The sequence below is a fragment of the Conger conger genome, chromosome 11 (assembly GCF_963514075.1).
Source record: "Conger conger chromosome 11, fConCon1.1, whole genome shotgun sequence".
Classification (NCBI taxonomy): Eukaryota; Metazoa; Chordata; class Actinopteri; order Anguilliformes; family Congridae; genus Conger; species Conger conger.
This window is the reverse complement of record NC_083770.1, coordinates 1393368-1411118: the sequence shown is the minus strand read 5'-3', so window position 1 is coordinate 1411118 and position 17751 is coordinate 1393368. Positions and strand designations below refer to the sequence as shown.

Here is a 17751-nt window from a genome sequence, read left to right as displayed (position 1 = left end):
TCAACATTAACATGCGGAGGCTGCACTAGACCTACGCAACTGTCAAAAGCAGTGGGGAATTTATCTGCAGAAGAACGATTTAACATGTGCGAGCACTTCACTCGCTTACCGGTTTGACAATCTGTGTTAAAACATAAATTAAAAAATACACAATCATGGTCTGACACAAGCAGCTCCTCAATGCAAACGATATCAATGTCTAAACCAAGTGTGAAAACAAGGTCCAGCGTATTACCTCTGTTGGGTAAAATTAAACGATTCAGTGATATTATGAAAATTAACAGCAATCTGTCAGTGATGTCATTTACGTGCATTTCCAAGCATTAAGACTCTCTCAAATTTAATGATGGAAGCTAAAAAGTCACTGAAATCAGACAGAAAAGAACTGTTTGCACCAGGAAGGTGATAAAATAAAATACAATAAAACGAGTTAGAACATCCGACTTTAGTCATCAATAGTTCAAACGAGGGAAAAGTTCCAGAGCTCACCCTCCGAGTTGAAAAACAGTTCTTGTACATCGCGGCTAGACCCCCACCTCGACCCGTGGTCCTGGGGGCGCAGGTAAAAGAACACGGAAAAGTTCGTTAAAAGATTCATATTCCTCGCTTTTTTGCCAAGTCTCTGTGAGAAGCAGAAAGTCCAAGTCTTTGGAGATGAAAAGATCATTTAATATGAATGATTTGTTGGTGATTGAGCGAGCGTTTAACAACGCCAACTTGCACGAGCTAATGGCCGCAGACACCGGGAAAACACTCGAAGAACCAGGGGGTGCTGACAGCGAACGAGAGCGGGCGAGCCTCCTCAACTTCACCGAGGCCCCTGCACAGGTGTGAACGTGCAGCTCGACTGCCAGGTGCTCGTAGTGAGGGAACCATAGGGTGACCAGAGCTGGCAGACCAGAGTGGTCTCGCTGGGGAGTAGGGAGTGATTAAGGATTGGATGTAAGGTGGCGGGAATAAAATATTTAAAAAAATAAAAGGATTGGATGTAAGGTTGGGCAGTCCCCTTAGCAGCCTGAAATGCCAACACTAGGGCCTTGAAGCAGATGTGTGTGGCAATAGGAAGCCAGTGGAGGCCAATGAGGAGTGGGGTGACATGAGCCGACCTGGGCTGACTGGTGGTCAGGCGGGCTGCATCATTCTGGACCAGCTGGAGGGGCTTGATGGCACAAGCTGGGAGACTCGCTAGGAGGGAGTTGTAGTAATCCAGGCAGGAAATGACAAGCGCCTGGACTAGGAGCTGGGTGGAGGAAGTCCTCAACAATCAGTGAGAGGTCGATTGTCGGAGAGGACTTAGCAGGGATGTAGAGAAGCTCAGTCTTGACAAGGTTAAGCTTCGGGTGGTGGGAAGTCATCCATGCAGAGATATCAGCCAAGCAGAGATCTGTGTGGTGACCTGGGTATTGGGGGGGAAGGAAAGAAAGAATTGGGTGTCATCGGAGTAAGAATGGTAAGAAAAGCCAGGGGAAGAGATAACAGAACCAAGAGACATGGTGTATAGAGAGAAGAGGAGAGGACCAAGAACGGAGCCCTGTGGGACTCCAGTTTGTAGTGGGTGGGGGTCAGAGACTGAGCCCTCCAAGTAACCTGGTAGGAACGACCAGAAAGGTAGGAGAAAAACCATGTCAGTGCAGACCCTGTGACACCCATCCCAGTCAGAGATGAGAGCAGAATCTTATGTCTGACTGTATCGAAGGGAGAATGTCATTAGAGATAGATTGTAGAAGGGGAGAGGGGATGGAGTCAAGAGTACAGGTGGTTGGGCTATGGGATGTGAGGAGTTTCAAAGTCAGAGAGGGGAGAAAAGGAGGATAGGGAGTTGGGGAAGGTAGGAGGGTCAGCAGGGGGAGAGGGTGGGGAGAAGGAATTGCGAATGGCATTCTTTTCGAAGAAGGAGACAAAGTCATCAGGTGTGAGTGATGAGGGAGGTGGGGGGGAGGGGGCGAGAAGAGAGGAGAAGGTTGAAACAGTTTGCAGGGATTAGATCTAGCTAGAGAGAGGAATAGAAAGATGATAGGAGGGCATGGAAGGAAGCTATATCACTGGGGAAACAGGACCTTTTCCATTTTCTCTCCACTGCCCGCAGTGGACTGCCAAGGACTGGGGTCCTTAGGACTGTTTCTGTTAAGGCAAGAAAGTCAAGGTTGAGGTGGGACGCATAGGCAGATATGAAGTCAGCTTTCTGGATGGTGGACTGGCAGTTCCAGAGGCCACCAGCCACACAGAGATCAACACCAGCAGATCTGGGAGGGAAAATCAGATTAGAGATATTCTGGCCATGTTGGCGGGAAGCAAACCTCCTACCTGACTGCGACCTGGGGAGAGGAGAGAGGACAGGAATGGGAAGGAAACATGGAGAGGGAAGGGTGGACAAGAGGAATCCTACGCAGTGAAGTAAGGGCAGGCAGCAAAAACACTCATCAGGCTCACAGACAGCCTCGATGGACATCCGCAGATAGACACCCTCGACTTTGTACGGCTGTGACTTTGTACACCAAGGCAAGTAGACGAGGCTGCCGCACCCAGCTGCTGCTGGTGCGCTACACAACTGCTTAAATAACTAGCTGACACTGAATCACAGAAGTTGCTACAAACCCACTGGAGAACATTAATGCACACTGAAGTGAGCTCAGCTGTGCCAGTAATTATACTCTGAACAGGGTGCAACTATTGCCTCTTCCTACACAAAAGCTGTGGCCTGCCAGCCAGTGGAGACAATAGCCTAACTCAATAGCCTAGCTCACCTGAGAGAAACAAACACATACCCCGGTTTCACTGCAATCTAAATAAACACCACTTGTACTAACTAACAAACAAACAAACAAATAAACAACAGAATCACACTACCGTGACTACTAAACTTAGTTAGAAACAGCACAAACAAATGATACTTAGCTAATCCTGGAGAAAATGCCTCAAACCCACTGGAGAACACTAATACGCATAGACCAATACGTAATACAGATGGCTCCGGATTAGGGAGTGGACAATTGCACAGTTAAGAGACGTAGTGATGGCAGGAGGCAGGTACGAACACTGCTGAATCAAAGCAAGTAATTAGTGATAGAATAGAGAGGCGGAGTTACAGAACAGAATTGAAACTGGAGATATTGTTAGTATGTGACATGATTAAATCTAATTTACCCAAAACTAGTGACTGTTAGTTAATTAGTTAGACAGACAGTTAGTGTGTTAATATAATTAGTAGGCTACTGTACAATATCTATGTTAGTCGTTATTAGTAAGTTTAGTGCTATACAACATTAACTAGCGAGAAAGCAGGAACTAAGAAGTAAGAAAATCTTCTTCATTAAACCTTGCAAAGAACTGGTTGGCCTCATTTCATTTTATCCCAGAAGCAAGAACACAGAATCACTAGTTCCATATCCAGTAATAGATTTCTTGCCATTCCATAAGCCCCCTGCATTGCTGATAGACAGCTGCCCCTCAACTCTGTTTATATTTTCTCTTTTCCTGCTTAATTATGGATTTCAGCTGCTTTTGAGCAGCTTTCATTTTATCTTTGTCGCCGCTACCAAATGCTTTTCCTATTAATGGCAGCTCTAACAGCCTTTGTAACCCTCGGTTATTATGGAAACATTTAATTTGTTTACATAGAATTAGACTCAACACAGTAATTAATATAACTGGTAACTATCAGATATGCTATTCAGATCATTGTTCCCTTCTAAAAACACAGTCCAGTCAGTGCAATCAAAGCGACCTCTAAACAAATCACAGGCATTTTCCAACCACACCCGAACAGTCTTAGTTGTAATCCGCTGCCTCTTATCCAGAGGAGAATTTCATGGATGTCAAAGATATCAAATTATGGTCCGATTGTCCAGGAGGGGGAAGAGACCTCAATATAAAACTGTCCTTAATGTTCGTATTAAAATAAAGGGCGGCCTGTAGCGTAGTGGTTAAGGTAAATGATTGGGACACGCAAGGTTGGTGGTTCTAATCCCCGTGTAGCCACAATAATATCCACACAGCCGTTGGGCCCTTGAGCAAGGCCCTTAACCCTGCATTGCTCCAGGGGAGGATTGTCTCCTGCTTAGTCTAATCAACTGTACGTCGCTCTGGATAAGAGTGTCTGCCAAATGCCAATAATGTAATGTAATGTAAAAAATAATAAAGCAACAAATCAATAGTTCTATCACTCCTTGTGGGTCAGGATACTATTTGCTTGAGCAAAGGTAGGGTAGCAGAGAGAGAGCAGTCATTAAAATCCCCATTAACAGTAACCAGCGCATCTATAGTTGTGCTTTATCTTCCACATTCCATGTTGAAATGTTGGAATGCTGTGCAAATTGCTTGATGCCACCCAAAATTTAGCACTCTTGACTCATCTGTCCATCGCACATTATCTCAAAAGGCTTGGAGGTCATCCAGGATCTTTTCTCTTCTTTATGCATGTTCCGTGTTTGCTGTTGGTGTGAAGGGGTCAACCTGGGATATCCGTCCCGGGGCCTAGACCCTGCTCACGACCTGGGATGGACACGGCTAAGATTTGGTATCACAGGGGGAATCCCGGGTTACTCCCCCTGAGATTCAATCGAGGAACCTCATTGGTTACGGCCGGAGACATGCTAGTATGTCGGCAACGGTGCCTGTTAAAGTTTTGTGTTAAATCATGTTTTGAATTTAAATCAGTTGGGTCATTTATTTCAAGAAAATCACTTTGCAACATATGGTTTCACTACCCATCTAGACAGCTCATATTATATAAGTTTCAAGAACAGTCCAACTTCTCCAAACTAGAAACATTCAGAACTTTGTTCTAACGGTCATCACACATACCAATGTTCATATCCAGTAATAGATTTCATGCCATTCCATAAGCTCCTTGCATTGCTGTTAAGACAGCTGCCCTTTGGGAGGGAGACAAATCTGCAGAAACTGTGTGATGCAATCATGTCAACGTGGAACAGAATCTCAAAGGAATGTTTTCAACATTTTGTGGAATCCATGAAGAACTGAGGCTGTTTTGAGAGCAAAGGGAGGACCTACCCAGTGTAGTGTTCTCAGTAAAGTGCTCAGTGAGTGTTGAACTTGAGTGCAAATATCAGTACGCTGATAGCATTAAATATATTGAGCAATTGCGATTTCATTTTATATTGACACAGTAATCTAATTCAATTGAGCACATTAAACAATTGAGCCCCTCCGAGGAATCGCCACCTTAACGTGGTGGAGGGGTTTGTGTGTCCCGGTGATCCTGGGAGCTAGGTTGTCGGGGGCACTGTTAGCCCCCAGTAGGGTCTCCCAAGGCGGCTTCGGAAAACCCGGGGATGGGAGGAGTTCGGGGAGGCTATGGAGAAGGACTTTCGGTTGGCCTCGAGGAAGTTCTGGCAAACCATCCGACGACTCAGAAAGGGAAAGCAGGGCTTGTCTCAGGCTGTTTTCAGCAGGGGAGGAGAACTGCTGACCCGGACTGGGGATATTGTCGGGCGGTGGAAAGAGCACTTCGAGGAGCTCCTGAACCCGAACAACACGTCCTCTGTGGAAGAGGCAGAGCCTGAAGACTCGGGGGAATCTGCACCTATATCCCTGGCGGAAGTTGCTGAGGTAGTCAAAAAGCTCCTCAGTGGCAAGTCGCCGGGTGTAGATGAGATTCGCCCTGAGATGCTGAAGGCTCTGGACATTGTTGGGCTGTCTTGGCTGACACGCCTCTTCAGTGTCGCGTGGAGGTCGGGGACAGTACCTGTAGAGTGGCAGACCGGGGTGGTGGTCCCCATTTTCAAGAAAGGGGACCGGAGGGTGAGCTCCAATTACCGCGGTATCACACTCCTCAGCCTCCCTGGGAAAGCTTACTCTAGGGTACTGGAAAGGAGGCTCCGACCGATGGTCGAACCTCGGATTCAGGAGGAGCAATGTGGCTTCCGTCCTGGCCGTGGAACGGTGGACCAGCTCTTTACCTTGGCAGGGTTGCTGGCGGGGTCATGGGAGTTTGCCCATCCAGTCCACATGTGCTTTGTGGACTTGGAGAAGGCTTTCGACCGTGTCCCCCGGGGAACCCTGTGGGGTGTACTGCGGGAGTATGGGGTACTGGGGCCGTTGTTACTAGCCATCAGGTCCCTGTATAACCAAAGTGAGAGCTGTGTCCGCATTCTCGGCACAAAGTCAAGCACGTTTCCGGTGGGTGTTGGACTCCGCCAAGGTTGCCCCTTGTCACCGGTCCTGTTTGTGGTATTCATGGACAGGATCTCAAGGCGCAGCCGAGGTGAGGAGAGTGTCCGGTTTGGTGACCTCAGAATCGCATCTCTGCTTTTTGCGGATGATGTGGTTCTGCTGGCTTCATCGGACCATGACCTTCAGCACGCACTGGAGCGGTTTGCAGCCGAGTGTGAAGCGGCCGGGATGAGAGTCAGCACCTCCAAGTCCGAGGCCATGGTTCTCTGCCGGAAAACGGTGGATTGCTCCCTCCGGGTTGGGAACGAGTCTTTGCCCCAAGTGAAGGAGTTCAAGTATCTTGGGGTCTTGTTCACGAGTGAGGGTAGAAGGGAGCATGAGATCGACAGGCGGATCGGTGCAGCGTCAGCAGTAATGCGGGCGTTGCACCGGACCGTTGTGGTGAAGAGGGAGCTGAGCCGGAAGGCGAAGCTCTCGATTTACTGGTCGATCTACGTCCCAACCCTCACCTATTGTCACGAGCTTTGGGTAGTGACCGAAAGAACGAGATCGCGTATACAAGCGGCCGAAATGAGCTTCCTCCGTAGGGTGGCCGGGCTCAGCCTTAGAGATAGGGTGAGGAGCTCGGACATCCGGAGGGAGCTCGGAGTAGAGCCGCTGCTCCTTCGCGTTGAAAGGAGCCAATTGAGGTGGTTCGGGCATCTGATCAGGATGCCTCCCGGGCGCCTCCCTTTGGACGCCTGGAATACCCGGCTTTGCCTACTGCCCCCGCGACCCGACTCCGGATAAGCGGGTGATGATGGATGGATGGATGGACATTAAACAGCAGAACTCGGCATCTTTTAGTTGCGATTGGTGCACAAAATATATTTTTGTATGCTGCTAATATTCATTCTTGAAGAAAGTAGCCTATATCTTGTCAAAATTTAAAAATTCTAAAATTAATGCTGAGAAAGTGACAAGTATTGCCATGGTCACATCATAAATAAGTGTATATTTTTATACACCGTATACACGTACATTATATACAATAAAATAATATTCCATGATCAGAAATACAGTCAGGTCCATAAATATTGGGACATCGATACAATTCTCATCTTTTTAAATGAAACGAATAAGATGTGCTTTCACTGCAGAGTTTCAGCTTTAATTTGAGGGTATTTACATCCAAATCAGGTGAACGGTGTAGGAATTACAACAGTTGGTATATGTGCATCCCACTTTTTAAGGGACCAAAAGTAATGGGACAAACTAACAATCATAAATCAAACTTTCACTTTTTAATACTTGGTTGCAAATCCTTTGCAGTCAATTACAGCCTGAAGTCTGGAACGCATAGACATCACCAGACATTGGGTTTCATCCCTGGTGATGCTCTGCCAGGCCTCTACTGCAACTGTCTTCAGTTCCTGCTTGTTCTTGGGGCAGTTTTGTCTTCAGCAAGTGAAATGCATGTTCAATCGGATTCAGGTCAGATGATTGACTTGGCCATTGCATTACATTCCACTTCTTTGCCTTAGAAAATTCTTTGGTTGCTTTTGCAGTATGCTTCGGGTCATAGTCCATCTGCACTGTGAAGCGCTGTCCAATGAGTTCTGAAGCATTTGGCTGAATATGAGAAGATAATATTGCCCAAAACACTTCTGAATTCATCCTGGTGCTTTTGTCAGCAGTCACATCATCAATAAATACAAGGGAACCAGTTCCATTGGCAGCCATACATGCCCACGCCATGACACTACCACCACCATGCTTCACTGCTGAGTTGGTATGTTTTGATCATGATCATGAGCAGTTCCTTTCCTTCTCCATACTCTTCCCATCATTCTGGTACAAGTTGATCTTTGTCTCATCTGTCCATAGGATGTTGTTCCAGAACTGTAAAGGCTTTTTTAGATGTTGTTTGGCAAACTCTAATCTGGTCTGTTTTTGAGGCTCACCAATGGTTTACATCTTGTGGTGAACCCTCTGTATTCACTCTGGTGAAGTCTTCTCTTGATTGCTGACTTTGACACACATACACCTACCTCCTGGAGAGTGTTCTTGATCTGGCCAGCTGTTGTAAAGGGGTTTTTCTTCACCAGGGAAATAATTATTCTGTCTTCCGTGGTCTTCCGGGTCTTTCGGTGTTGCTGAGCTCACCGGTGCGTTCTTTCTATTTCAGAATGTTCCAAACAGTTGATTTGGCCACACCTAATGTTTTTGCTATGTCTCTGATGGGTTTGTTTTGATTTGTCAGCCTAATGATGGCTTGCTTCACTGATAGTGACAGCTCTTTGGATCTCATATTGAGAGTTGACAGCAACAGATTCCAAATGCAAATAGCACACTTCAAATGAACTCTAGACCTTTTATCTGCTCCTTGTAAATGAGATAATGAGGGAATAACACACACCTGGCCATGGAACAGCTGAGCAGCCAATTGTCCCATTACTTTTGGTCCCTTAAAAAGTGGGAGGCGCATATAGAAACTGTTGTAATTCCTACACCGTTCACCTGATTTGGATGTAAATACCCTCAAATTAAAGCTGAAAGTCTGCAGTTAAAGCATATCTTGTTTGTTTCATTTCAATCCATTGTGGTGGTGTACAGAGCCAAAAAGAGGAGAATTGTGTCGATGTCCCAATATTTATGGACATGACAGTATGTTGCCGATGTTCTAGATTCTTGGTAAACCGGCGCATCAAACAAAACATGACTGAACCACCCATGAACCCCTATAATACAGTAGGCCTATGGGACATGGCTGAACCACCCATGAACCCGCATAATACAGCAAGCCTATGGGACATGACTGAACTACTGATGAATAGCTATAATAAAGCATGGCCACATTAGAGAATAATGCAAACCTAGTTAAAGACAGTTTAATTGCGAGTGGTATGAATTCTTACAAAGCAGCCAGCCAGCAGCCAAATTATTTCACTATTCAGTGAGCAGCATTTTTCACCATTGTATTGGAATACTTTCTGGTTATTGTTGACTTTTTCTTGTTGCAATGATGGAATGTGATTTTCTTGGTGGTGAAAGTATATTTTTATGAATGCTAGTTGCAGATGAGGGTCCTTGTTAACTGGATGAACCACACAACACACACTTATTTGACCGAGTTGTGTATTGTCAATGAATAAAACTTGTTGCTTCCACTCATAGTTCCACTCGGCGCCATGGCCACTAGGACTTGAGCAAGGGAATTAAGATCAAGAACAATTCCCCTTTTCCACTATGACAGTAAAAATAAATTAAAAATACAAACAAAATGAAAATATTTTGAAAAACAAAATATACTTGCTTGAATGGTGGTTTGTTTTGAGGGAAATGATTTTATGGTATTGGTATTTTAAATATTAATACATATTCATTCAGAATTCTTTATTGGTCAAATGAAAATCGACCTACAAATAAGAAGTACATGTTGAATATAACCAAAAATCAGGTAATGACAGAATTCAGTGTTGTCAAAGTGCATCTTCAGAATAAGGTCTCATGCCTCGGACTGGTAGCTCCAGATGGCGATCTCCCCATCATCACTACAGGAGGCCAATAATCCGGCCTCCTTGGGATGCCAAGCAACACAATTCACATCTTGATTGTGGGCCTTGGGTACATGGGCAGACAGGGAGAAAGTGGTCTGGTGGGGGTCAGAGTTTGTGTCTTCCTTAAACACACGCACCCCGTCATCAGCACAAGCAGTCGCCAGGAGACCTGTCTGCTGACACCTGGTGAGGGATAAAAATACATTATGTACATTTTCATAGTGCATGGGACAAAAGCTCTGTGTACTAAGGGAAACGAACACCAAGGGCCTGTTTCTTGTAGAAGGTTCAACTTAATCAAACTTATCTTAACTTGATTGATTTAACCCAATAAGTCAGTACAATTCTTGCACAAGCAATCTTGCTCAATTGTTTCCATTATTAAGATAACTTGCATGTTTAAAGATAATGATGCAGTGTAGAATAATACTCTGTATGTAGTAGTAGTTACATTGCAATTACACTGCATGCTGCAATAAAGCAGCAGCTGCTAGAATGGAGACTTGCCGTACAATGCAGAGAAATGAAGAAATGATATATGATATTTGATATATATATAAGTATGCTATACTTATATATAAGTATGTAAAGTAGGCTACTCAACACAATCTCCATTGTACTTCAAGCAAAATCCAGCAAACATCGGCTCAGCAAAAATGACTATGGAAAATGCAAATGGAAATTGGCTTTTAGAGTTCTAAAAATGTCAGTGTTCCGATCAACCTTCATTCCTTCCTGACGTTCTACTGTATGATCTTACTTCAGAATTTACAGTCTTAAACATTCTGTTCCGGTTTTACTTTCCTTTTGGGGTTTGACCATTAAGAGCTTTGTGTTAGTTCCAAAAAAACTCAAGAAAAAACTCCCCAACTCTCAAGACTGCAAACTGTAATGGCAGGGAAAACACACACACAAGTGATGTGCGATGATTATACTGTACAGGCCCAGAAAAATGAGCAGATACATAATGGCTGCAAATTTAAGCAAGATCACACATGAAAACACTACAGCCAGGAGCACATAGCCAGCAGCCATACCATCATGCACCCTGCTCCTGTCAAATGGCTGAAGCTAAGCGGGTGTGGGCTTGGTTAGTAATTGGAGACCTCCTGGGAAACATAAGTTGCAGTTGGAAGTGGTGTTGGTGGGCCAGTAGGGGGTCTTCTCTCTTCTCATTGGGAGTCAAATTACCCCCAATGCCCCAGTGCAGTGATGGGGACACTGTGCCATATGAGAAGTCAAACCGTGGTCATCAAAAGATCCCATGACACTCTTCGCAAAGAGAAGGGGATTCCCCGGAGTCCTGGCTAAATTCCCAACCGAGTAACGATGACTGACTGAAGCTGCTCAGCTACTAGCCAGCTACCTCAGTTAGCCTGCTTTGTGAAACAGGCCTCTGAATAAGAACAATTCATAAGGACAAAATTACAAGTTAGAAATTCAAGAAAATTATGGAGAGCAGAAAAACCAACCATGCAACATCATACACTGTACGGCTATGGAACCCTGACAAGGTGCAGACACACTTCCACTCTGGGCCAGTGCTGGCACTCCTCTCCCCTGCAAGAAAGAGAGGGAGAGTTCAGACAACCTGCTACCATAATAGTTGTTCATGCTGTTATTTTACCATAGCCTATAAAAATGAGCCATTCTGTCAGGTTTCATTCTCTGTAGAGCTACATTATACACTTAAGATTATGTAATCTGAGGGAGTGGGACATTTTTCAAGTTTGTTCCCAGGTAACCTGAATGGCACACACACCTGTTCCACAACCAATTATCCCACATGCCCATTAGCCCAACAACCCACCCTGCTCATCCTCAGACTGGCACACTTTCCAGATCTTGACTGTTTGGTCATCGCTGCAGGAAGCCAACATCTGACCAGTTGGGTCAAAGGCCAAGCTCCAGACGGTGGCGGTGTGTCCCTCCAGTGTGGCCTTGCACAGCCAATCATCATCCTCCTCCTTGTACAGTCTCACAGTGTTGTCATAGCTTGCTGAAGCCAGAAGCTGCAGAAAGAATTTCATATTGAAATTATATGCAAATAATGTTTAAATGCCAAAACCTTAAAGTAGTGGCTCTACCTTCTAAAACAATACAACATTTAATTTGGGATGGTGTGGAGGACCGGGGCGGTGTGTAGGACCGGGACGGTGGCGGCTCTGTCTACCGGATCTTTGGACATAACTGACTTCACCAGTTGTTGTTTTTTATTGTTAATAATGAACCAAACTGTTGACTTGGGCATGCCCAGTGTTTTTGCAATGTTCCTGATTGATTTTCATTCCTTATGAGGCTCGACACTGCAGTCTTCCTCATGTTGTCACACCCCAACAGCAATCTCCACAACAGCTCTCTTCTGCATTCACTAATGACACAAATGAATACACCGGCTTAATGAAACATCTGTGAAGACAATTCACCTAATACGTGTAGTACCTTAAAATGGGGGGGGACCATGTACCCTTAAATTAAAGCCTCATTATCATTCTATCCATGCTAGAGTACAGTACCAAAATAACAAAAAGATTAATTATTGAGCGCAGTGCATATGAACATATATTCTCCATATTCTCTTTTTCCACCTCCAAATCTCCCAAGACTCTTTGATGGAGAGCTGGAGCTGGTCAAATACTGACTAATCGGGAGAATGAATAATAATCGAGGCAGGAAATTTTACATTGAAATTGGACGAAAGACTTAACACAATAGAAAAGACACAATGACAGACTGCAAGGTAGACCAGGGAGGAGAATGTCTGATACCTCCTGTGTGGGGTGCCATGCCACATGCTTGACATCCTGTGTGTGAGAATTCACTACGCTCACACACTCATACTCATCCTCTTCATCCACTGCAACAGAGAATAAAAAGGTCAGATGTGAAATAACAAAACAGGTTAATCTGTTCTACATAAGGCACTGTGAGCAACCCAAACATTTAAATGAGCATGCTCTTTGTGGTGTCATACATGCCCAAACAAATAAACCATTTGGATTATTGATACTGAAGTGATACTGACCCTCCCAGACCCACACACTTTTGTCCCGGCTGCAGGTGGCCAGCAAACTGCCCGAGGGGGCCCAGGCTACACACTTCACTTCATTCTCATGGCCCTCCAACACAGTCAGGCACTTATGGGGGGGAGAAAACAGGTGTTAGCAAGTCGACAATATACAATCAGTGAGCACTTTATTAGGCATGTATTAAACTCATTGGCCATAGCCTATCCACTTAAGATGTGTATGATGTGTTGTGTGTTCAGAGATGATGTGTAGTAATGTGTAGTTATTTGCGTTACTTTTGCATTACTTGTTCACAAAGACCATTGCACCATTCTCTGCACACTCTAGAGACTGTTGTGTATGACAATTCCAGGAGATCAGCAGTTTGAGAACCAACAATCATTCCACGGTCAAAGTCACTTAGATCACATTGAACATCTTGACCACGTCTGTCTGTATGCATTTAGTTGCCGTCACATGATTGGCTGATTAAATATCTGCATAGGTATAGGTCTACCTAATAAATTGGTTACCAAGTGTATCATCCATCCAGCAGGGTGCAAATTAGGTTTTATTACCTCAAAGTCATCTCCTTTTTTCCCCCAAATACAGGTAGTGGCATCAAAACTTGCTGAAGCAAGGTAGTTTCCACAAGGCGACCAAGCAACCTTTCTGATCGTGCGCTGGTGCCCCTCCGGCAGCACAAAACTACATTCCCAAGAGTCCCCTACAAGCATGGAACAAAAATGAATAATAATCAATAAAAATGATTACTTAATTTAATCATAGGAAGGAAATTACGATTAAAATAAATTGTAAAACCTGCTCATGTAAGCCATATTTCGATGCTGCAAATCACCAGAAGAACCTCTTGCACCGTGAAGAACGGTAGAGGAATGGTAAGGAATGGTAGAGGACGAATCGTTTGGGCCTGATTTGTGCAGGTTATCACATGCCATAACTCAACTGTCACTTTACTGATACCGCACGGGAATGCAGAGGACCATGCCCTTATTCCGTATCTCTTTGGATAAAACATCTGGCAAGTAAATGATATGTAATCAAGCCTCACTTCTGGTTGTCATACCATAGGTTTACCAAGCCCAATGACATATTAATGCAGGGCACACAACTGTATGTTGCTCTGGATAAGAGTGCCTACCAAATGCCATTAATGTAATGTAACAGATTGGACTGAATTAGCATTACCTAAGTATTGACAAAGTAGAGCAACTAAATGCAAATTAAAGAAAGAAAAAGATGCAAGGGGTGCAGCCATTCTTCAAAATATACATTCAATTTGAAGCTTGTTCTTATCCCCTGACAGAGGTAGACAAAGTATATATACATGCGGTTGTCCTCAGGGCAACCAACCGGTCTTGGTTGCCCAGATGTGTGAGTATAAAGACAAAAGAACAGCAGGTACCTTAATGTTTCAGCCAATTAGGCAAGATCATTTATTACAGTATTAAACACACAGGCTTCACGTCACACTCATTACATGTAGGCACGTGTATGATATTTTCAAGGTGTGATAACCTCACGAAATACCACGCATTCACAGTATCACGTACCTCTGAAATTTGTTACTGTAAAAATAAATAATAAATTTTAATCTTTTTTTATTCCATCTTACACATTCTTCTACCATTGAACAAAATTGATTATTATATAGTATACATTAGATACACTCACTGAGCACTTTATTAGGAACACCTGTACACCTATTTATTAATGTGATTAGACAATCAGCTAATTGTCTGGCAGCAGTGCAAGTGCATACAATCATGCAGATATGGGTCAGGAGCTTCAGTAAATGTTCACATCAACCATTAGAATGGGGACATTTTTTTATCAAAGTGACTTTGACCGTGGCATGATTGTTGGTGCCAGACAGGGTGGTTTCAGTATCTCAGAAACTGCTGATCTCCTTGGATTTTCATGCACAAGTCTGCAGAGTTTGCACAGAATGGCTTGAAAATAAAAGAAAAACATTCCGTGAGCAGCAGTTCTGTGGGAAGAAACGCGCTTTTAATGGGAAAGGTCCGAGCAGAATGGCCAGACAGGTCGAAGCTGACAGGAAGGTAACAGTAATGCAAATAACCACACATTACAACAGTGGTATGTAGAAGAGTATCTCTGAACACACAATGCATCAAACCTCTAAGTGGATAGGTTACAGCAGAGGAAGAGTTAATAAGTCTAATAAATAAGTCTAATAAATACCTAATAAAGTGCTCACTGAGTGTATATTATAAACATTAGGAACATTACAACCCCTGGAAAAAATTATGTAATCAGCACAGTTCGAGGATGTTTATCCAGCTTTCTTACTTCATAGCAAATAAACAAATCACAGATCTGACAAAACTAATTTTGTTTAACAGCTGAACATTCTGGCTTCATGAAACATACCTCAAACAAATTAGATTAATATATTTTAATTAATTATATACTTTTTTCCAAATCAAGTAGAGGAAAAGATTATGGAATCACTCAATGTTCAGGAGAAAATTATGGAATCACTTTGTAATTTGTATTTCTAAAACAAGTCTGAATATACAAAATTAACTTTTTTTTATTCCATCTTTCCCAAGATTCTCGTATGACGCGTTTACTTTGTATCGTGATTGGTTTTCGTGAAGCCAAGATGACGATGCCATCTCTTTATTTGGGCTATACATTTAAATGGATACCAAAAACATGTACTAAATATTTTCATTTATGTTAGCGACAATTAAGTGACCCATTCAATGTTCATTTTGAGAGGTTTTTGGTTTACTTAAAGGCAGATTGGGCATTGTCATCTCTATGATGCTTTTCAATTTTACATTGGTGCATATGAAGACTATTAATTAACATAACCACCACTATATACATAATTATACAAGTCTATATAATATGATACAGTTCCACAGTTCCCTCCAAAGGTATTGGAACAGCAAGGCCAATTAAAAAGATGAACATGAGACAAGAGTTCAGAATTTCAGCTTTTATTTCCTGGTATTTACACCAAAAGTATTAGAACATGTGACTTTCTTGTTGCCTAGATGGGTCCTGTTAGATTGATTGGTTAAACAATGAATAGTTCTCAATGTCTACCGGGAGAAAATCAAGCCATTTTGAAATTAAGAACTGTGGCAAGGACAGGGTGACTTGTCAGAATTGAGGGAAGGATGAATGCAGCCAAATACAGAGAGGTCCTTGAAGAAGGACACCTGCTCCAGAATGCACACAACCTCAGACTGGGAACGGTTCACGTTTCAGCACGGCAATGACCTGAAGCACACAGCCAACACAATGCTGGAGTGACAATTCTGACTTCTGTGAAAAGTGCTATACAAAAATACATTGAATTGAATTGACTGTCCTTGAGTGGTCTAGCCAAAGCCCAGACTCCAACCCCATAGAACATCTGTGGAGAGACCTGACGATGGCAGGTCACAGACACTTGCCATCCAATCTAATGGAGCTTGAGAGGATCTGCCAGGAAGAATAGGATAAACTTCCCACTGCTTATAGAAGATTACCCAAGAAGACTGGAAGCTGTAACATGTATTTAGTACATGCTTTTTGAACATGTTTTTTTTCTCACGTTCCCACACGTGCACTTTTATTTTTAATCTGATTCTGCCTTCTCACTGTTGCTCACCACAACTAATTTCACTGTAGGCCGACTGTCTGTCATATAATTGTGAATTTGAAAGCAACTGGATTAAAGGATCTCACATTCAATGAATAATGGAATATGGAAGCTAAGATTAGGCTACAGGTCGCTTTTTCACAGTTTCACTTTTTGTATTAATATGGTTTAGTGCAGGGGTGTCCAATCTTATCCAGAAAGGGCTGGTGTGTGTGCAGGTTGTTGCTTTAGCACAGGACCAAGACAGTTCATTAGTATAATCAGGTGTGTTACTGCTGGGTTAAAACAAAAACCTGCACCCACGCCGGCCCTTTTAGAATAAGATTGGACACCACTGGTTTAGTGGATTGTTGGTTATAACAGTTAATGGCCGTCAATAAACAGAAGACTGCGCTAATGCACTTTAAGGATGACAACCGCAATCAGACTCCACAGAAGAAGAGATAGCAGCAAGTTTTTTTATTTCAATTAAGATTTCAACGCGTCAGAATTCTACGTCTGACAGGTTAATTTTCTTCGTCGAAAGAGGTGCAGTTTTGCTGTGTTGACACTGCATGTTTTACCCGTTAAAACGCCAAATTACAACACGTCAAAAATGAACGCTATTTGCGTAACTTGAATACGTTTTGGCACAAATGGCGTTCCTTATTCTATTGAACTTTTCCGAGTTGTCTGTAAACGCAGCATACTAGATTGCAATTTCACACACATCCCTAACAAGCCCAGCAAGTTTAAAGAGTTTTCGCAGTTTTCCCTGTAGAAAAAACTGAACAAAAATAATAGGGCTCCAGTAGCTGTGTTGCTTGGACCTCTAATAATCTAATAATCCATCGACATAAGCGTTAGGAACTCAGTCTTACCCTTTCTGGCCCATATACGAATTGCCCGGTCCCCACCACACGAAGCAAGCAATGTGCCCGTCGGATTCCATGCTACATACCAGCAGCGTGAATCCGGGTGGGCGTTAAATTTATGGAGTTTGTTCAATGTGTCCTTCATGTCGGAAAATCAAAATTACAGCACCTCCTGTGATACTTTTGCCCGAAGCAAACAGGAACACTTGCAAATATTACAACGTGAATAGTATCGTTAATGTACCCTAAGAAGTTAACACCCTTCTACAACGACAGTCGCAGAAGTATGACGCTCTCTCGCAGCTCTAGAAATGCTGCGCAAAGTATTGAGCATGCTGGGAAACTGTGTTTCCTTTAAATTACAATACCATAACAGTATCTTAAATATAAAATTTTAACCGCAATGCTCCAAGTTTTCTGACTTGGCTGTATTTTTTCTCGCTTATAGTGTTAAAAACCAAGCAGCCTTCACTTGTTTGTTTAACTTGACGCTTATTTTAAAATGATATAAACTACATGTCCCAATATTTCTCATACTTTCTCTCGCGCATCTGACGTTACAGTATGAACAT

At 43.3% G+C, this 17751-nt stretch overlaps 1 protein-coding gene across 1 annotated transcript; it reads right to left on the bottom strand.

Annotated features, from left to right (window-relative positions):
- Positions 1-9495: 9495 nt before the first annotated feature.
- Positions 9496-17485, bottom strand: ciao1 (cytosolic iron-sulfur assembly component 1). The gene is made up of 7 exons (XM_061260588.1): positions 17186-17485; positions 13261-13409; positions 12700-12811; positions 12443-12531; positions 11485-11686; positions 11147-11234; positions 9496-9857 (listed from the first exon to the last, which is right to left on the bottom strand). The coding sequence occupies exons 1-7, from the start codon at positions 17322-17324 to the stop codon at positions 9623-9625; spliced, it is 1014 nt and encodes a 337-aa protein (XP_061116572.1). The 5' UTR covers positions 17325-17485; the 3' UTR covers positions 9496-9622.
- Positions 17486-17751: the final 266 nt, after the last annotated feature.

Excerpts from the sequence above, each read along its gene's own strand:
- ciao1 (XM_061260588.1), bottom strand. The coding sequence starts at position 17,324 with ATGAAGGACACATTGAACAAACTCCATAAATTTAACGCCCACCCGGAT. Across the intron at positions 12,812-13,260 it reads AAAAAGGAGATGACTTTGAG|TGCCTGACTGTGTTGGAGGG; the intron begins GTAATAAAACCT and ends CCCCCCCATAAG. Across the intron at positions 12,532-12,699 it reads AAGTGTGTGGGTCTGGGAGG|TGGATGAAGAGGATGAGTAT; the intron begins GTCAGTATCACT and ends TCTCTGTTGCAG.